General features: G+C 36.9%; 1 protein-coding gene across 1 annotated transcript in view; it reads left to right on the top strand.

The window, feature by feature from the left end:
* DPYD (dihydropyrimidine dehydrogenase) overlaps positions 1-22,413 on the top strand; it is a 794,060-nt gene that overhangs the window by 532,543 nt on the left and 239,104 nt on the right. The window contains 1 exon segment of the mRNA XM_036825276.1: positions 7,777-7,860. Within this exon segment, the coding sequence (XP_036681171.1) occupies positions 7,777-7,860 (84 nt within the window).

The following is a 22,413-nucleotide window of genomic DNA, read 5'->3' as shown; positions in this document are numbered from 1 at the left end:
TCAGTATTTGGTTTTGTTTCTATGAACACATGCTTCAAAACAGATTAAAACAGATTTTCTTACAATGGAAGAGCCCACATTAAAACAAATCAACAAAAACAAAAAGTGTTCAAGCCAAAGTTACTATACCACTTAGATGTACATTTCTTTCGGGGTGGTGATAATGAGGGGTAAGAAATCTGAGATAACACACCAGCTGTTGTAACAAGCCACTGCTTTTAAGTTCGGCAAATCACTTAATGTGGTGATGGGTATACTTTAAATTCATGAAGTTTCTCTCCTTAGAGTAGATTAATTCTTGAATTACGCAGTAGGGAATTGAGGAAATCTGCTCTTTACTATTATATCTGAAAACAGGAATGCACATGTGTAACAGCAGAACAGATCCAGTTGTATAAGAACATGAAAAAATAGAGACAGAAACTCTATATCAGAATGAAAATTTGCACAAGAAGGGATCATTATTAGTTGTTTCACCAGGGGCTACCATTTTATTTCACTATTTTGAATAAACATTTAAGACCACGTGGGTGGTTAAAAAAAATAAAGAACCTAGTACATTCTTAAAATATGGTAAATTCTACTAAATGCTGTTTTTAAAAGTTAATGCACATACAGTATATCTTTTTTGTCACATGCATATTCTGGGAAATAGAACCATGTTGAACCAAACCTTCCTTTTCAGTCTAACCCTAGACTACCCACACTTTTAATGTCTTCTTTTATGCATTCCTCAACCTGGTTTTCATATGTCTTGTCTTTTGAACACCATAAGACAGAAGCAGCCTCTGGAAAAGTTTTTACAGCTTGGTGTCAAATCAGTAGCATGGTTAGGCTCTGCTCAATTTTTTTTGGTTCAGTTATCTGATCACACATTATCCTACTTTTCTGGGACATTGATAACCTATTCCAATTCCATGCAAGGAAGATCTATGAAGTACCTACTATGTGCAGAGTCCCTGGCCAGCCAAAACAAAGGTGAATAAGGTAGAGCCTCAGCTGTGTAGATATGTTCACAGTTTAAACATGTATACCAAATTGAACCATACACAATAGTAGGTCTTAGATAGATCTTGAACTCATTTGAATAGATTTTTGAATCCATTTCTTTCTTAATGCGCGTTAGCTTAGAAAACAGAACCTGAGTCAAAATTAATGTGAAGATGCTTCATTGAAGGATTCAATTCCAGAGCAGTAAGAGTGAGGGCGGGGAAAGGCGATAGGAAGAAGGGAAAGCAGAGAGAGCATGGTGCATTCCAGAGCTGGCTGCCACTTCCCAAGGAGATGGAGCCAATCGCTCAGTCGTGTGGGATGGAGAGGGCTGTATGGAATTGTCCTGCCTCACAGCAGTTTAGAGGAGAAGAAGGGGGAGGGAGCTATCTACTGGTTCCTTCCTGTCTCCTGTCTCTCATTGGTAAAATTTTACACTACAACGCTTTACTTTCTTCTGCACTTTTGGGTTATGTGTCCTTCCCCATTTAGGTAGCTGCTAGGGAAGTCAAATCCCACAGCATGTTGAGGGCACTGACCCTCCTGGAGCTCCCACTTTGACAGGTACAGTGGAGGCTGTGACAGAGCCCCACTCTCATCCTGAGGGAGCTGTGAGAGCTGGCAATGATGGGAGATGTAGGATAGCACTTTTTAAGCTAGTGGCAAAAGCTTGGGTGGCAATTAAAGCCATCAGATTTGAGGAGACATATAAATTAGGTGTGGCTCAATAAGCATTGCTACCATCCTAATCTAAGTTTATCTCAGGATGCCCCACTAATCTCTCCCTCAATCAATCCACAGTCTTCCCACTACCTTTCTTAAGATGCAAAACTCCTGACTTGACCTACATGGTATGGTACCTTGCCACTTCCCCAGTGTCACCTTGGGTTTGTTCTTTACATTCCAGTCCCCGATGGCCTTCTTTTACTCCTCCAATACATTTACACCTCAGAGCCTTTGCTGTTCCCCTGGCCTGGAATATTCCCTCTTCCTCCACTCTGAGCTCCCTGACTAGTAGGTTAACCCCCTGTCCTACTCCTTCTAAGATCCTGTCCTCAGAAACTGGTTTACCATAAAGCTAATGAAGGTTAAGTTTCAGAGCTCTTACTTGTACAAGCTACTTCCATGCGCCTGTACTAATTTTCTGTTTGTCATTTTTAAATTATTTTTCATTTTTAAAGCAGTTTCCCCAAATTGTACAAACTTCAGGCTCCACCAAATCTGGGTCTACCTTTGCTTGTACCTTTTTTCTGCAGAATTTAATAAAATGGTGATTAACAGTGGTGTCATCAGCCCTGTAACCTATCTTCCTTATGACAAAGCAAACTCAGGGGGGTTAGAGACCCCCATCTGGTTCACTGTTTAATTCCCATTTCCAAACATATGGCTTTGCCAGCCAGCGGATAATCCTCAGATATTTGTTGAGTGAAGCAAAATAGAGGCACAGAGCTGGCATACTGGCATGTAACGAACAAAAAGGAAGCAATTATACAATAAATGGGAAGAGTGCACTTTATTGGGCACCAATGAACTTGAGGTGATTAAGATCCAAAGCTGAAGATTTTAAGTCAGGGACTTGATGAGTGATTGCCAAGGGTCTGGCTGTAACTGTTAGGATGTGACAAGGAAGGCCCAGCTGAGAGGCATAGATGTCAAAACCAGGCGGCCACACTATTCCAGGCAGAGAGTCCACGTAAACCACTTTGAAGCCAGGTTCATTTTTGACCTGGATCTGGGCTAGCAGTATTTTGTAAAATTAAATAGATGTTGAAGTTAGGAAATCTCAAATAGGCTGAGGTAGAAAGCAGAGAGGCGCATTACAGAAATACGTAGGACCAGTTGGATATAAGTCCTGGAACACAAACAGTAAGCAGGACAGAATGGAATCAGGGAAGATAGACACCTAGTTGGAGACAAGAGATAGTCACAGACTTTGTGCCCAGTGGGTCCCAAGCCAGTTCAGTGTTTACCTGTGCCACATCCACTTCAAAGTGGTTTAAGATCCCAGAAAACTTGTGTCCCCAGTTTTGGATAGTTGAGACTAGTTGGCACTGTTGCTACATAGAAAGTTGGCCGTGGACCTTGCGTATTCTTTTAACAGAAGAAATTAAGAGAGAATCCAAAAAGTGTAGCTTCATGCCTCTCCACCCTGCTTGGGCTCTGATGTCCTTTGCCTTGTCCCCTGATCCATGGAAGATTTCCCTTCCCACTAGGGCTCTGATGCACTACACCAAGCCACCCTCCACATGTCTGTCCTTCTCACCGTGCTCGGGCTCTGATATCCCACACTGGACCCTCGTGGCTCTTCCTTAGATCTTCCTAGTCACCTACCTTGCTCTGCCCCAACCAATGACTTTAGAACTACATTGATCGGGAAGGAAGGGAGAGGTAAGGAAAGGAGAAGGGAAAGAGCTGTGTACCCGATTTTGCTGTATATGTTGTACAAGGGTTTGTGGTTTTGCTTCCCTAGTTTCTCTGAGAGTTTTTATAAAATGATTCAGAAGATTTTAGAAATCACACTACTACCACTACTCTGAGAATTCCTTAGAATAGTTTTCTTTTTTCCCCCTGAAGTATGGATAGCTACTCTAAATTTTTTTCAGATCAAAGCTGAGGAAGGGCAAGTTGGAGATTCTAATTGGATGGATGGATGGATGGATGGACTGAGAGACAGGTAGATAGATAGCAATTGTTTATACTTAACATAGTATTTAATGTAGTCCAGGCACTTTTCTAAGTCATTCACTTTGATTAAATTTATTTATACCTTAGAAAAGCAACCTTACGAGTTACTTTTATTGTTTTCCACCTTTTAGAAGTGAGGAAACTGAGGCCAAAAGTTGTTAAATAATATGCCCAAACTCACACAGCTAGTATGTGGTAAAAGTGGGATTCAAACCCATGAACTCTGGCTCCATAGTCCACACTATTAACATATCATTCTACTTCATGCCGATAGATGGGTGATAGATAATATATGAAATTAGAAACAGCAAATTTTGTCACTGCCTTCACTAGATTACTTTATTGTATAATCATTTAGGTGAGGCAGAATAAACTCTGGGCTAAGTGACTAAACTAAAAAGCTTGTGACTAACAGGAGCATGCCCAGTTTCAGTTAATTTAACATTTCATGCTAATTCAGCAATTAAGGCTTTTTGAATGCATATAGTTGCTTGGAAATAGAATTAACTACCTTTTAAGGTGGTGTACATCCTATGACAGAAACATTCAAGCAGAGGCCAATTGAATATTCCCCATCTCTTGGTGTTACCTTGAGCAGGATTATCTGTTTTTGAAGCCTAGATGCTCATTTCAAAGGTCTTTCCAGGTGTGTTTGGTGGGTCAGTGTTTGTATACGTGTATAACACTGGGGACATTTTTAGCAATTAGACACTGAACAGACTTTAAATTGGATAAGTGGTTTTACAAGATTTTAATATTTATTTAAAGTTTAGAAGCTTTGAGGATGTCGAGTTGTAATGTTTTGTTAACACACTGAAACAACTCCAGCCATGGAATAAGTGATTTCTAATCAGTTATGATAGTGACTAAGAATACAGGCTCTGGACTCAGAATGCTTGGGTTCAAGACCCTGCTCTCATTTACAAGCTATAGAACAATAAGTGAGTCACTTGAACTCTTTGTACTTTGGTTTTATCACTTGCAAAATGGGGATAATGGTATATCCCATTACAAAGAGCCTAGTAAAATGTCTGACATATTGTAAGTACTCAGTAAATGTTAGTTATTATTGTCTACTATGATAGCTAATTGTAAACTTGCACTTAAAATTTAGTAAATATGTATAATGTAAATATGTATACAAATGGTACCTAAAACTTATTCCAAAATGTTGTTGAATTGATTTACTATTAATTGCTGCAATTCAACTAGCAGTCTAAATGAAATAAGTCTAAAAGAAGTATTTGAAATAACAAAGAAATAATAAGAAAAGCGCAGTATTGTATATAATTACAATGTACAATGTTTTAATTAAGCTGGAAATTCCCACATGACATGGTTTTGAGATAGGTCATATTATCTCTGGTTTACACTTAAATAGATGGAGACAAAGAAAGTTAACTGACTTGCCCAAATTCCTCAGCAGCTCTAGGATTAGAGCTCAAGAGTTTAGCAGGTTGTGCTTTGTCCGAGCTTACCACCAAACCAGCGGGAAAAAATGTAGCATGATTCATGGTAATTTTCAAAAAACATGAAGCATTTTAAAATTAAATTAAAGAAACAAAAACCGTAATAAAACCATGTTAGAAAATAGGCTGAATGAGCAAATGAATTTTCACAAATGTACAGAAGAAAACAGCAGACTCACTAATGAATAAAGGTAGGTAGGAAGTCAACCAAGAAAGAACTAACTAGAATTTTTAAGTTTGTTGAGGTCCTATTTAAAATTCATGAAACAGGAAAAAATAGGCTAAAATCTTGATCGATTAGGAAGAAAAGAGAGACTTGAAGAAACTCTGTTGACCTAAAGAAAGGTTTGGTACACCTAGAAAATAATGAACTTTATTGTGATGCTATAGACATGTTATAATATTATGGGAACTGATTCAAGCTTCTGGTTTACCTTACTTAAAAGGAAATTGTGGCATTGGAGGAGTTCCAGAAGTTAGGGAAAAGGATTGTTTAGTTTATCCTCCATTCCTCAAATTAAAAAGTGTTCTATTTGTTCTTAGAGTTTTTACAGAAGACTTCTCAAAAATTATGTTTCTCCAATTATTATAAGAATGCTTAGCGTGAAATTTTTTTTTCATTTTTGTAAGACCCATTTGTATACTAATGAATTAATGAGTTAAATAAGAAAGATTCCTGTTTAATTATTAAAGTAAGACAAAATTATCTATACTTCATGTTTCTTAGCATGGACTTTTAAGAAATACAGTAAAGTTGATTATCAGTTAAAAAACATGAGAGAAATAGGAGAGAGAGATTAAGAGGTACAGACTTCTTATTACAAAATAAATGAGTCATGGGTATGAAATGTACAGTATGATAAATATAGTCAGTAGTAGTGTAATATCTTTACATGGTGACAGATGGTGACTAGACTTACCATGGTGATCATTTTGTAATGTATAGAAATGTATAGAAATATTGAATCACTATGTTGTACACTAGGAATTAGCACAGTGTTGTAGGTCAATTATACTTCGAAAATAAACAAACAAACAAACTCATAGAAAAAGAGATCAGATGTATGGTTATCAAAGTCAGGGTATGTTGGGTGAAGGCAGTCAAAAGGCATAAACTTCTGATTATAAGATATACAAGTATTAGGGATGTAACGTACAACTTGACTAATATAATTATCACTGCTGTCTGTCATATGTAAAGTTGTTAACAGAGTAAACCCTAAGAGTTCCCATCACAAGGGCTTTTTTTCTTTTTCTTTTATTTGGTACCTATATGAGATAATGGATGTTCTCTACACTTCTTGTGGTAATCATTTCGTTATGCATGTGAGTCAGATCATTATGCTGCACACCTTAAACTTATATAGTTTAAGTTTATAGCTCATATAGCTCTATGTCAGTTATATCTCAATGAAACTGGAAGAAAAAAATGAAAAATATAAAGAGCAAAACCAAGAAGAAAAAAACAGCCCGATGCATGTGTTATATGTATGTTTTACTTTTTTTTTTATTAATTTTTTTTTTTAATTTTAGTTTTATTTATTTATTTATGGCTGTGTTGGGTCTTCGTTTCTGTGCGAGGGCTTTCTCTAATTGCAGCAAGTGGGGGCCACTCTTCATCGCGGTGCGCGGGCCTCTCACTATCGCGGCCTCTCTTGTTGCGGAGCACAAGCTCCAGACGCACAGGCTCAGTAATTGTGGCTCACAGGCCTAGTTGCTCCGCGGCATGTGGGATCTTCCCAGACCAGGGCTCGAACCCGTGTTCCCTGCATTGGCAGGCAGACTCTCAACCACTGCGCCACCAGGGAAGCCCTACTTTTTTATATACATAGAAAAAGTAGAAAATTACACATTAAATTGTTAACATTGATTACTTTAGAGGTAGGAAATGGAAGGAGAGAAGAGAAAGACTATTTATATTTTTCTGTACTTTGGTTTAATTTGAACTGTTACCAAAATTTTATTTTACTTTTGAATTTTTTTAAAGCAACATAGAAAATAATGAATGGTGTTCCAGTTTGGGGAATTAACATGCTTGAATGCTCTGAAGCATATGAAAGCAGTATTAATGAATAATAAAAGTTAATTGATAAAAGAAGAACATTTAAAATTTTACTCAAATTCATTCCAGCTAGCCTACTACATTTTTCTTTGCACTGCTACCTCCAGTACCAATTATCCAGAATTAGTAAGATTTGTTTCTATGAAAATAGAAGCTGTGTAGGGCAGAATCAATGTGATGTCAAACAGACCTGAGTTAAAATCTCTGCTGTGGCATTTGATAACCAGGTTTGTCATTTAATTCCCTTGAGCTTCAGTCTCCTCATCTGTAAAATTGGTACCCTAATAATCCAAAGATTATGAGAGTCAGAGATAACAAATATAACTCACATAGTGCAGTGAGTGTCACCTTATAAGCACTCAATAAATATTTGCTGTTGTTATTATTATTGCTGCCATACACACTCTCATTTGAGAGAGTCAGAATATACCTCACAAGGTAGCCGTGGTGCAGAAAGCAGAGTAGTTAAAATTTGGCAAATGTGACCTATGTTGAGTTATCAATGGTGAAACCTGTCAGTACACGAATAAAGCTTTGCCTTTACTTTCATTTTCCTTCCACATCTTAAAGGCTTCTGGAGCAGATGCCCTGGAGTTAAATTTATCGTGTCCACATGGCATGGGAGAAAGAGGAATGGGCCTGGCTTGCGGGCAGGTAAGGACCTCAACAGCTGCCATTATGTATGTCTGTGTGACAGAACAGGCCCTGTACGGAGAGTTACTATACCTTAGGCAGGAAGATGGGAGGATCAGATGAGTGGCTTGAGACTTCCAGGTCTGCATTGTTTAAATATTTAGTGCTTAAAAGGTGGAAAATGGGAGAAGTTGAAATTACAGCAACTGTTTAGGTTTATTGAGGAAAATATCACATTATGTGCTTGACAGGAGGTAATATCATAACAAATAGTTTTTAAAAGCGCTGAAGCAGAATTAGCTGATTTCAAATGCAATGTTCTTTATTCATTCCTGATGCTGATCCAGTTTCCCTGGAGCAATATACTGTACAAAATGCATTGTTCGTAGTGATTTTGTAGTAAATGGGGCACAGCACAAATTGCATTTTACATTTTTTAGCATATGATCATTATTCCCTAACTGTGTTTTGGGAGTTGCAAAAAGTACTTTAATGCTATTTTTATTTTTGGATACAATAAATGGAAACTTCATGCTAAAATACTTTCAAAAACCTAATGAATAAAATGTGGAAATATATGTTAATATGTAGAAAATATTGCATCTTTGTGTAACTAGATACAGTGTTATACTTTAAGGAACAATGTAAAAGCTTAATGCTAAAAAGGGGAGTATTTTGCATCTAATTTAGCTTTTAAGCCCAGAGGGAAATGATGTGAATTAAATAATACAAAATGTTGTAATTTATGACAAATTTCCTAGTCCTAGAAAGTTTAGTTTTATTTCCACATCTGACACAGGGCCTTGTACATAGTAGGTGCTCAATTCTTCAATTCTGTTTTTTTCAAGTCATAGAATTATTTGAATTAAACTCAGAGGCCAGAGGCCCTTAACTTGGGCAGAAATTTCTGCTTATTCAAATGAACATAGGTTGCTCTTTTCATATTAGCATTCAGGGAGGATTTTAAAGTACCTTGTAAATATTTAATTAACATTCAGAATAGATTTGTGACTTAGGAAGAAACCATTCTTTTATGGCAGCAGGAAAGGATGGCCTAGTCAAATGTTGTTCAAGTACATTCTCTATTCCACTCACAACAGATTATCCAGAAGTGTGGTAATAGAACGAGCCTCAGAATTACCTGTAGAGGAAAAATACCGTTATATTAAATCATAACTTTTATAAGTCATATGATCAGGCAGCAGTCAGTGTGTCAAGATGTGTAACTTCGTTAAAATGAGGAAGGTTCCTAAAAGGACACCTGGAGCAGGGCCTGAGGGAGTCGAGTTTCTCTCTTTACCCCTTTCCCAGTGTCTGAAACTTAGAACCAAAATATCTTTTAGTTACATGGATTAAAACAGCTATGGAAAATTTAAATCTATTGACTAATTTTTAAAAGAAAGATGCATTTTAATATATATTCCTTGCCACAAATATGACAATTATTTTGAAAATATTGCCCAGCTTTGAGTTTATTTTTTAGAGTAGACTTTTGCTCTGGGAACACCTCTAAACTTACCCAGCTGTTAAGTGTCTTAGGTGTATCCTCTCCAGAAAGTTATTTAGCCACACAAATTTTCTCACAGCCTTTGGCTGAATGAAGATGCAAGTGCTAAAATTTTGCAGTCAGTTATCATTAAGATTTCTAAAACTCATGGAAAACATATGTTCCAAAAACCATTATATCTTAGACTATAGGAAACCTAGAACCATTTCCATTTCACTTGTTAGTTATAATCTCTAAAACTATAACCAATTCTTTCTGTTAGCCAAGTTTAGAAATTTTCTTTTGAATTATATCCTCAAATTATATAATAGGAAAATAAAGCTAATTTAATCATTTTGCTCCAACATAATTTAAATGATTACTCTGCCTCGGGACACATGAATGTTCAATATTTTAAATAGCAGGAAGGAAGAATATTAGTGCATTGAAAAAAAAATCTTTACTATAACTCTGAATTTTTAGAGTGGGCACAAAACCATCTGGGGCTTATTCATCTTTTCTTTTATTTCCTTTTTTCCTTTCTCTGCCTCCTGTTCCCATTGGCTCTTCTTCCCTCCCTAAGGTTCATAGTTTTAAACACTTGCAAGTTGGTGGGATGGGGAATTTGTACTCAGTGTAGGGGGACTGAGGAGCCATTCCAATTCATTTTTCCCATCACAGTGTGATCCTGAATCCCATCTGCTGAAAGCTCCCTTTGTGCCAAGCACAGACCTGTGTGTATAGCCAGAGCCTGATAAATGTTTGCTTCATGAATGAAACAAACTGACCTTAATTCCATGGCTAGAATATTTATCCATTGGAAACACTCTCTTGTACTGTCCACATTTCTGGTGTTTCTAGAAACAATAGTGATTTTAGCTCCTTAAGATGAGGTAAGGTATCATAATACAGTATATTTTCCTCTCTAAACATCTGTTTTATTCTCCTTTATCTCAAATATTTTCTTGCAAATATCAAATAAGTGAAAAATACTGCCTTTGTACCTAAGTGCTTTTAAATTAGCTGTATACATTTAAACATATACATATATATTTAAACTCTTTATGTTTCCATAAGTGACTAAAAATTGTGAAATATATGAATAGAAAAGGCTCTAACCTTTACAGCACAGAGACATCATATACATTTATGGAATTTATAGAAATAAATGATATCTCAAGCCAACCTTGGGAATTTGAATTGTATATTCCCTGCATGGTGAAACTTCATATAAAATCTTAAACACTTAGCATGACACTTTCTAAGTGTTTAAAGGCAGTCTCATTCTTTATTCTTTCCATCAACCATCTGTGTCACCTTGATCAAGCCACTTACTCTCCTAAAGCATCAGTTTCCATCTCTATAACATGGAATTTGAACTAGATGATCTCTAAATCCCCTCCAGCTTTAATGTTCTTTAAATGCTAACATTATAGGCAGCAGGCTAACATGAAATTTTTTAATCTACCCATAAAGAGCATTGGTAAAGCAAGAACAACTAAAGAAATAAATGCATATCATGTTGTTCTTTTTAAAAACATTAACATTTTCCCTGGCCTGCATAAAATGCAACGTTTTACTTATTGCTCAAGTAAAGGTGAAAATGTGCTCTAGTTTGGGTTGTGTATACTCCAAAGAGTCAGAGTTATATTACAACATGAAAATTTTTTCTGTCTTCTTCCTTTTGCTCATAACAATCCTCTGAAGTAGGATGAGTTATTATCCCATTTAACAAATCAAAAAATAAGAAACAAAAAAACCTGAGCTTCCATGTTTCCCAGGTCACAAAGCTGGTCAGTGGCCCCTGGGGCCTGAGCTTTAATTAGCATGTAAGCCTGAATATAGGAAAGGCACAGAGAACAGTTCCTAATAAATCAGTACTTGAATATGAGCATAAATATTATTGTTATTAATTTAAAATTAAGTGCAGGACTAAGTCAGCTCTAAAGTCACAAACAAACCTGAACCTACTATTTAGGTGTTCTGTCTCTTGGGAATAAGGAAGCTTCTCTGATGTCTTGACATTCAAATTTAAAGTTGTCTACATGCAATCTGTGTAAACCAATTTCCTGTGGCAGCATATTACTTTATAAAGGTACTTGAACTACAATAAATTCTGTAAAGTCCAGATGAAATGGCACCTCTTTGAGGTCTTCTCCTTTTCTGAAATGCTAAGTGTTCATAGGGCATTGAGTGAATATTCCTCTTTTGTCCTTTTAGAATTATACTGAATATTTTTACTTCCACCCTGTAGAACCTCCTAACCTAGATTCACATAGAAGCTGAATAGACCTTGAGTAACTTTCTACTGTTGTTGTGGTTGTTTTGTTTTTGAAATTATTACCAACATTTTAAAAACAGGTGGCTGGACAAAAAAATTCTACTTCTTATGTCTCTTGCAATAAGGAAGATATGGCCACACTTGGCCTGCACTGCCATGCAGCAATGAGGAACTAGAGCTTAATTAGGCTCCTTTAACAACATATCTGGTACATGTAAACAGCAACAAACATTTGACCAAGGATAAGTGCTCATTCGCAACATGGATTTGATCAGTATGTGCCTGTCTGGTTCAACCTTTAAGTATTGAAACCAAGCCTTCCCAGCATTTTTGCTAATCCTCTGGGTTCCTGACATTGAAGATTCTCTAGGCTGCCTTCTTCAGCCAGCAGTGCCTTTAATTCTTAGACCCTCCATCAGCTACCGAAAGAAAAATAGTTGGGGGGGGGGGGCGTGGTGTATGGGATAAGTTGCCTTGTCTTCCTACCTTCCTATTTTATCTTCCACATAGCAAAAAAGGAGAGCAAGAGGAAACATGCTCCACAGGACTTTAAAATACTGGTTACGTAATCCCCATGATTTTTTTGTCCTTGCCATCAGAAAGCATACATTTTTAAAGTCTTTTCTTGAGTTACTTTTCACACCAGCTGTTTCCTTCTTTGCCTTGAGTCAATGATGTGGCACAGACTCCCAGAACTGAGAGGAACCTTGAAGATTTCCCAGTTCAGCCTCCTTATTTAGAGGACAGGAATTGGGGACTGGGAAGTGATCTAAATAACCTTAGCCTGAGGTAACCAACTAACAAGGCTCAGAGCCTGTGATGCCCTTGTCATTGACCCCCATCCGGTGTTCTGTCCAGTATTTTCTACTTTGTCATTTGGGTGTAACCAAATCTCTAGTCAACTGAATAAGTCAGTCAATTGCCCTGGAAACTTCTTACTCCGTACCTTTTTGAATACTATTATTCCCTCCTCCTGGAATTCGTATCTTTTCAACTGAAATTATTCAAATAAAAATCACCTGTCTAATTCTATTTCAAATGACATCTAATTCATTAATTGGGTATGTTTTATCAATCAAACAAATTTTCCATGAGAAAGGAAAAATAATATTTTATATATGAACAGGTTAAAGATAGAAACTAGGTACATACTCTCATTTCAGTCTATGGTGACCTAGAGATTGAATCACTGTCAATGAATTTGGATTTCTTTACCTAACAGTTCTCAGAGGCTACAGAGATGTTATTTATCTGGCCCTTGGAGGATTCTCATTGTTCAGTGTTTTGGATGCCATGGTTTGGCCTTCATTGTGGGTATGATTGCTAAATAGTGCACAACTAGCTTGGTAACAATTCCTTTGGATGGAAAATTCCAAAATGCTAGTATGTAATTGGAGAGAAGACTACTCTAGCTTTACAGGCAAAGCAGAGTCCTGAATAAAGATGGCGGTGCCACAATCATCACCTGCTATGTCTTTCTATCTCACAGCCCCCTCCATTTATTTACATACATTCTCTGCATAGAATTTCCGAACACTGGATTATTCAACTAAAACAGTCTTAACATTAATTTTCTCATCAGGAAATACATATACAGTCCTGCTTTTTATGATGATTTAGCTAAGCAAAACAAACTAGTTTACAAGTGGTAAATCTTAAAATGTTCAGTGATCTTAAATAATTGTTGAGTTATATTAAGGTCACCTAAAGCAACACTTTGATATTTCCCTCATGATCTGTTCTGTGTCCAAATTTAATTTACATAAACTCTGTATTTTTATTTAAAAAAGAGAGAAAGGGTTTGCTTCTGTTAAAACATGCCAACGTTTTTCATAAAACACAGATTATTGCTCTTGCCCTTGCCAGACAGCAGATGTCTGTCACCAGGAAGAGAATCCAGAACTAAGTGCGAGGATCACATTGCCCCAGATGTGCTAGCACTTCCCTTAGGAAGTAAAACCTTTTTCCAGCGGCTGGGCTAGACAGACCCTCTATCTCATACGCAATACAAGGTCTAGGGAACAATGACCACAGCCCTGCCTCAATCTGGTCCCCATTGAATGTCTGCGGAGGGGACAGTATAAAGATACCTCTTTTAAAGCCAAAACAGCTGACAAGTGATAGCACTTCCTATATTTCCCAGAGGGGTGAAATGCAGGAACTCAAGAGTATGAGAAATCTTAAAGGTTAGAGAAAGAAATGTGGGAGCCCCACCAGTGGTAAAATACAACAAACTCAAGTCCCAGTGACCTCTCTGACATCTCTTGGGGGAATCTAAGGTGAGGCTTACTGCTGAGTTAAATTTTCTTTTTTTTTTTTTTAATTTTTTTTTTATAGCTACTTTATTTATTTATTTATTATTTATTTTTGGCTGTGTTGGGTCTTCGGTTCGTGTGAGGGCTTTCTCTAGTTGCGGCAAGCGGGGGCCACTCTTCATCGCGGTGCGGGGACCGCTCTTCATCGCGGTGCGCGGGCCTTTCACTATCGCGGCCCCTCCCGTTGCGGGGCACAGGCTCCAGACGCGCAGGCTCAGTAGTTGTGGCTCACGGGCCCAGCTGCTCCGTGGCATGTGGGGTCTTCCCAGACCAGGGCTCGAACCCGTGTCCCCTGCATTAACAGGCAGATTCTCAACCACTGCGCCACCAGGGAAGCCCTAAATTTTCTTTTTGATACTGATTAGGTATGTGCCCACGAGACCTCCTCTGTTTAAGGTTCTTGATTCTTCCCATCCCTTCTGACTCTAGCCCCTCTAAGAAACATGGGTGTCAAAGTGTTGCTTTGTCCTGAATGTGGTGTTTAACTTTGCTCTAATCAACATGGACGAATGTAAGTTCGGGCTAGGAAATTGTTCTTGAGGTCTATGAGCTGACTGGCTAAATGTGGGCTAGGCTAGGTTAGCCTCAGTGGGTTGAGCCCCTGAGACATCACAGGTTTGGAAATCACTGCACTGTAAAATAACCTCATTCCTGGAAGACAGACAAGAAACGGATGCATGGTATAAGCTTCTGCAAAAGCGACTGAAATCTGATATTACCCAAATACATTTTACTATCCTGCCTTCTTTTATTTTTCCTTTTGGCGGTATAATTTTGGAAGTGCCTTAAAATCAATTATTAACTTGGTTATGAGAAAGAGTATCTCTGATTAAAAAGAAATATTTGCTTTACACTATATTATGTTGCCTAATTTTTTATTTGATTTTAATTCCCAGACATTTGCATAGACATGGGTGCTTGGATTAGTAGACAACTACAGGAGATCTGTAAGAGGCATTTACAGAACTGCCAATATTTTGCCTTAAGCTGGTTCTCTATGAGGTTTTCAATTTTAGTTATTAATGTTGGTTAATGATATAAAAATGATCCCTTTCTTTTAAAAATAATAAATTTTAGTAGAAAGCAACACCCTTTAAATCTAACTGAGATACTAGTTCTAGATCAGGAAGTGTCATTGTTTTTATCTAGAATAACAATCATGGGTCTGTCAGTTAAAAAAAAAATATATATATATATACATACATATATATATACATATATATATATGTATATTTAGTACAAATAGGTGGACCACCCGGTGAATGGTTGCAGGAAAAACATCTAAATATGTATTTTCAAACTTAATGTGGTTTTTACTACACTCATCATGTTATATTCCTGAAATAAAGCAGCAATAGCATTTCAAATTGTTTTAAAATCACTCTCAAATGATCACATCACAGTGAATTTGAGAGTTTTCTATATGTCTGTTGACTATAGCACAAAGATGAACCAAAAATATGTTTGACCTAAAGAGAGAGATGTGGGAATGAGGTGGGGAGAGGCTATGATCTTAGTCTGTGATATCATGCAGTTTGTATACCATAATGTCACACCAGAATAAATAGGTATCAGCAGTGCAGAATAGAAACAAAAGTTGGAAACCAAAATTACTAAGATAGAAATATTGGCAATGGAATGGCAGGTCCAGTCATGGGATCCAACTAGCCTAGAATATTTGAAAGAACTGGCAAATAGGACTTGAGTCCTGCATTAAAAGGGACAAAAGACCCAGGAGTAAAAGGACACTACATTTTGGGCTAGAAAGCAAGCTTGGACCAGAAAACTAATAAGAACTCAGGAGCTAACATACTCGGAGGCAGCAGAGTTCAAGATAAGGCAAGAGAGAGAATAATGAATAAGGCAAATCAAGGGAAGGCGTAAGAGGCACTACTTTTAAGAAGACCGTAAAATTAAGGCAACTTCTACTTCAGAGAGAAAGTTTTTACACATTTCTCGCTGGGGTAGAAGTAATCTTTTAAAGTACGATCAGTTTAAGGCTTCCAGCTGGGAGTAGGTGACCAATGTTAGGAAGGAGGCACATGGGTTTATTTGACTATAGAAGAAAATATTGCCCCTCCCCCCCCCCAGAAAATTAAGTCAAAGAAAATAGATTTATCAAACTCATAGCATTTTACAGCCTAGGAGTACTGATTCAAAATTGAAATTTCTATGGCTTTTGTTACCATGGTCCGGCAGTCACATTCCCAGGGAACTATTACATCCCCCATCCCCTGAAACACACGAGGTGGTCCTTATGGGGAATCACGGATTTTACACAAACATGAAGTCTGTCTTGACATTGATTACATTGCAGAAATCTTAATGACAGTCATGTTTGGAGCTAACATTGTTTTTGTTCTTTCAAAAAAAAGTCAGTTTATCAAGTAGCAATATGATTAATTAATACATACTCTGAAAAAAAGTTTTGTTTAAAGAGATACTAATTTAAAGCATGACTGTCAATTTTAGCCACTTTGAGATGTCTTAAATATCTTTGGTTCTTTCCTCGTATTACTTGCTATTTATTTTTTCTAGAATTGATAGGTTGGGTGTTTATTCTTCCCTCCCTATCTGTTGTTCCTGGGTGTATTCAGCTTTAAAAGTCCTCATAGATCAAAGGTAACTGCAAATTCAGTTATATTTAATGTATGTTAATCACTCATCAAAAAAGAGAATGCAGATTTTTTTCTCTTATTTGTAAAATTTCTAGTCCTCTATCAAATGAGATTTCTGTTGCCAGTTTTCCATTGCCAACATATTTCTTTTCTTGACTACACAAGAAGTTGTATGGCAACATAGGAGGCATTCCACTCCTGTTTTTTCTATAACTATGTTTTGCCTAATATGGGAGAACTCGGTATATGAAGGAACAGTTAGCTCCCTTCACGTCTAGTGTCTGTTCTCTATTCCTCTTTCCTGTGAAAGGAAAGGTCAAGGAAGGATAACTTCCTGAAAGGTCAAGGAAGGATAACTTAAGGAAGTGATATTTCATCTGATAACTAAAATATTTAGAGGATTTTTAACCAAGTGAAATGATTGGTGTGGGTTAGAGCATTCCAGGCAGTGGAAACAACATGAGCAAAAGCCTTGTGGCTGAAACACCTCCTGTTGAAGGGCAAGAAATAAGAATGGGGTACTTAGAGCAGATGTGTGTGGCACAAGACGGTATTGGAGAGGAAAATATAGGTCATGCTGTCTAAGACCCCATAACCAGGCCTTGTTAAGCATTTTGATCTTATCCAAACAGCAGTGGAAAGCTAGTAAAGGGTTTATTGAATATGTGTGTGCATATGTACATGTGCATGTGTTTGGTGAGTGGAACGGTGACAATGGTGGGTATGATAGGATTATATTTTCATTTTGAGAGAATAGAATAGAGGAGCATGAGAATGGACTTGAGAAGACCAGCTGAAATCTCTTGCAGAAAGTAATTCAAGTAAAAAATATCAATGGTTTGTAGCTTAGATGAGGAAAATGATGGTAGAGATGGAGAAATGGATATGCCAAAGGTAAGGAGTATATTGAACAGCAATTGAGGATGAATTGGATATGGGTTTTAAGGAAGAAACAAGTGGAAAGATAGTTCTTAGCTTTCTGTCTTCTGCAGATGGAGGAATTATGGTATTATAAACTAAGATAGGTATATTAGCTTATGTAACTGATGGTACAAGGTTGAAGTTGACTTCATGATTGTATGGATCCAGGAAAACAGATGATGCCTTCAGCATTCACACTCTCTCCAGCTTTCTTGTCTTTGTTCCATGGTGCAGTGAATGACTCATTCTTACCCACAACAGATAAACATTCTTTATTCGTCTGTTGACCTAGCCTCAGACAAATCCATGGTTTATAATCCCAACTATCAGGGGATCTTTACTTTTCCAATCCTGGACCATACACTGATATCTGTGATTCTGATATTTTCAATATACTTTCTCCAATCCTTATCACTAAGCTCTTATTAAAAACTTTCCTCTAAATGGAGCCATCCTTATTTTAAACAATTAAAAACTTACATATATAAAATTTTGGATATTATATATATTAGATATTCACTCTCTCTATAGAAATGATAGATTTAGGGTAAAGTGAAATACAGTTTTCCCAATAGATAGTAAATAAGGAATTATATTTTTGAGGTGGCTACAAAGAAAGTTACCATGATATATATATATGTGTGTATATATATATATATAATAAATATATATATATACACCAAGATAATAAATTCATGAAGAGTTTTTATGAACAATAGAAATTGAGTTTATTCATTTAGTGCCCATATTATTCTAGGCAATTTGCTAGGTCTTTCTATACATGGGATCACATCCACTCCTCAATCAACTTTGAGGTAGAAGATAGAACATTATCTATATTACAGACAAAGGAACTATGGCTAGAGTGACTTGCTCTACATTGAACCCCCAAGATTAATGTTATTCTGACACATGCTATGTTCAGTAAATATTTTTTGGACAGATTAATAAAGGTATGAATGAATGAGTGAATGAATGAATGAGTGGATGAATTAAGCCTTCATACAAAGTGGTTTTTTGTGCCATTTGCATTGAGAAGATCTGGAGCAGCACATTATTTTCTCCTGTCTCCATGCCCACCACCTAATGGCAGACAGTTCTGGATTACAAATGCCTCCTGCATGTCCCCTCACACTTTATTTGAGAGCAGGTACCATCACTGACACCTGCCAGGCTCTGATTCAAGGTCTAACTCATGTAATCCTCACCACAACTCTATGGCATATGTACTATTATTAATTCCCATTGTACAGAGGGGAGAGTCCAGAGACTGAAAGTGTAAGTAATGTGGCAGAGTCACATAGCAAGTAAACGGCAGCATCAGGATCCAAATCCTGGGCATCTGAATCATGAACCTCTGCTCCCAACCTCAGGCACTAGTGCCCCTCAAAAAAGAATTTTAAAGAAGTAATCCCTGGCTTTACTAATCATAGAAATGGATACATATCTTAATGATGCATCTCTCTTTGAAGATAGTGCTATTTGTGGAAGTAATGAAAACTCTTCTGTATAAATACTACTGAAAAGGCCATGCTCCTGAAAATGATGGGTAAAAATAATTTGAATGATCTTTATTTTTATGTCATATTTATTTTTTCTGTATCCAAGTTCATTTCTAAAAAGAAGCCCTAACAGTTCTTTTTTAAATCTCCAGACGTGATTAAAATACAGTGCAATTTTACAGCCATGAATGTTCATTTTCAAGTACTGTTTTTATTCTAAAAATCCATTTTTTTGTTGTTGTTGTTTCAATTTAACATCATCCCTCCCCTAGAGGAGGCAATATGTGATATTGGGCATTCAGAATCTACTCCTGATAGATGGTGATTATTCAGGAGAAGCTGAAGAGGGGTGAAAAAACTCCCACAGAGGTGCCCCAGAGTTAATTCGCCCTTTCTTCACAGGGTAGAGAGCACTAAATATGCAGAGCACCATCCTGACCATAAGTGGTTCTGTCCTTGCTGGCCATTCCACAGCCCTACCCCTCTACAAAGGGTGGATCATTAAGCCATCCAACGGTGGGGAGTATTTTCATATAGCTGTTGCCCTTTAGAACAGCCTGGCAGCGAGTGACCATAATAAATTATGCACTGTTCTCTGAGGCTGTGACACAATGCACTGGTGGAACAGCAGGGGTGATAGAAAATCCATTATTTGAAATTTTTGTTTCTTTTTCTTACTAGATTCCATGCTGCTCTTTTCCTGTCATCTTGATCCTTTTTTTCGTATCTATTGTTTTGAGGGTTTTGTGTCTGACAGTTCTTTTCTACTGCTGGTTTTGTCCTTTTTGTTACGTTGTTTCTGCCTTCGTGGGCTCCCCCACCCCCTTTTCTTGGTCTTGTATGTCGTGAGCCTCGTTCTTTTCTGTCACACAGTCATTTGCTTTACTTTTCTTTCTCTTTCTGCCTTATTGTCTCATATAACGCAAAAACAAATTCTCTTTTTGTTGGCATTCTTTTACATGGTGTTATGTGGTTGTCATTTTCCCTTCAGGATAGGTGCACTTTACTGTATGTGATATTCGTTTTGGTTCCAAGAATCCTACACACACGTCCAGAGGAGTGCCAAGGCTGATGACAATAAAAAACAATCAAAGCAACCAGTAAGAATTGTTCTTTGAGAACAGTGCAGACCTATTTCTTCCCTGTAGATCAATTCACATAGAATCTGTATGTTTTTGTTCCTAATTTTCTGGATTATTCAGGGTTTTCATCTTTTTCCAAAAGTAGGTCTGTTATTCCAAAGTGGCGATTATGTTGACACTATTCCTGGCAAATCTACCTATTTGCTTTTACTTCATTGTTTCTCTATTGATGAACACAGCCTGAAAAGATAGTCTGGTAGTTGAAACATCCATTCATTCAATTAATTAATTAGTTATTAATTGAGCAACTATCATGTGGCAGGAATTGTGCAGGTGTTGAGGATACTGGATACCATCAGCTTTGTTTTGCATTTTTGCATTCTTTAATTAGTCATGTCCCTTATTCCCAATTTCTTTCCTCTTTCTGTGGACACCTCATTGCTGTCTGTTTTTCTGCCTTCTCCATTTTCTCTTCCTTGATCCTTTTGGACCTAGCACTCCTATTCTTTATTTAGATTTATTTACAAAGAATTTCTGATTTTCTTCCTAAATTGGATTAGAAAGCTCAAATTTCCTTGGCAGTGAATATCCGAGAATATGCCAGATTCTTCAATCTCATTTTCGAGTTGCATTTAAAGACAAACATACACAGTATCCTCACCTCTGGTATGATTATGGATTTTTGTAATATTTGCAGTAGCTGAATTTAATTGTATTAATATGTATACTTATTAAATATTAGTGTAATTAAATAAAAATCTATAATTAAACTCTTCCTTTTGTAGCATTTAGTTCCTTGTTCCTTTTAAATGTTTTCCCCTCTGTTTGCTTTTATTTGGTTGTTTATTTTCTCTTTCTGTAAAATTACTATCTTCTAATTTGGTTTCTCCTGAATCACGTTTGGTTTTCTGTTTCTATCTCTACTGTATTTTTATATTTTCATTCTCTATTTTTTTTACTTTATTGTATTCCAGGGTTATTGCTGTTTTTATTTTTTTTGTACTTGATATTTTAAATAAGAATTGCTTTAGTAGCTCAGAAAAGCTAGTTTATTGTTTTTTGCCACTTAAATGATTTTCTTCTATCTCTATAATCATTTTCTTTATATTTTTCATCTCTCCACTCTTCCTCATGTCTCCAAATTTCTAGTTAAGTGTTTCCTTCATTTTGTGGTTTCTTTTTCTCTTTTCTTGACACTTTGAATTCTGCCCCTTAACTTTTTCCTATATCAGTTTTTTGTTGTTTTTTTTTAAAGAAACACTGGTCCCTTTAATATCATTTTACAAATGCCGTTGGAACAACTTCTCTTATTTTTACTAATTGGCCTTCAGAGTAAACTCTCAAACTTGTAATATAGTGCATTTTATGCACCCAAAAGAATAAGTCAGTTGTCCTGTCAGCTTCCAGATGCAGTAAAATGCTCGTGTTATTTTCTCATATATTTCACACTTCCATTTTTAATATTGTCTTTCTTAGTTGGGAGAAGAGGGAGGAACATATATAAAGAGCTATGAAGATGTTGTAAAAGTGAAAGGGAGATAATAAACTGAAAGTAAATAAGCAAATGTGGTAACTAGGACACTTGCATCCTTAAAGGATGCCATGGGGGAAATATTTTTGGTGACAAGATAGAAGATGAGAAGTTCAGGAAACCTCCCACAGATTTGTTCCTAAAAGCAGGGCTTTGGTAGCTGATTCCACCAAACAAAACTGACTTTTGTATTAGGTGAACCCAGTTCACCCTCTGTAGTTTTATTCATCCCATTACTAAATGGCTCAGCCTTGACTAGGCATCACTCCTGTTTTGTGTACCTTTGACATGATGTCCTAATTTTTAAAAGTCAACAGTATCAATCTCTTTTGAATCTCCTATTGCATTTTTATCAACCAGATTCCACTTATGACATAAACCATTGACTAAATGATAACATTTTTAAAATCAGCATATAAAACAATCCAAAAGGGCTTCCCTGGTGGCGCAGGGCTTGAGAATCTGCCTGCTAATGCAGGGGACACGGGTTCGAACCCTGGTTCTGGGAGGATCCCACATGCCGCGGAGCAGCTGGGCCCGTGAGCCACAATTACTGAGCCTGCACGTCTGGAGCCTGTGCTCCGCAACAAGAGAGGCCGCGATAATGAGAGGCCCGCGCACCGCGATGAAGAGTGGCCCCCACTTGCCGCGACTAGAGAAAGCCCTCGCACAGAAAGGAAGACCCAACACAGCCCAAATAAATAAATAAATAAATAAATAAATAAATAGAAACCCTTCTTTAAAAAAAAGGAGCTGCATTTAAAAAAAAGTAAAAATTGGGAAAAAAAAAAAAACACAATCCAAAAATTACATCATACGTTTTCTCCTGATTTTGTGA

Source organism: Balaenoptera musculus, chromosome 1 (genome assembly GCF_009873245.2).
Source record: "Balaenoptera musculus isolate JJ_BM4_2016_0621 chromosome 1, mBalMus1.pri.v3, whole genome shotgun sequence".
NCBI classification, from domain to species: Eukaryota; Metazoa; Chordata; class Mammalia; order Artiodactyla; family Balaenopteridae; genus Balaenoptera; species Balaenoptera musculus.
This window is presented reverse-complemented; position numbering and strand designations above follow the sequence as displayed.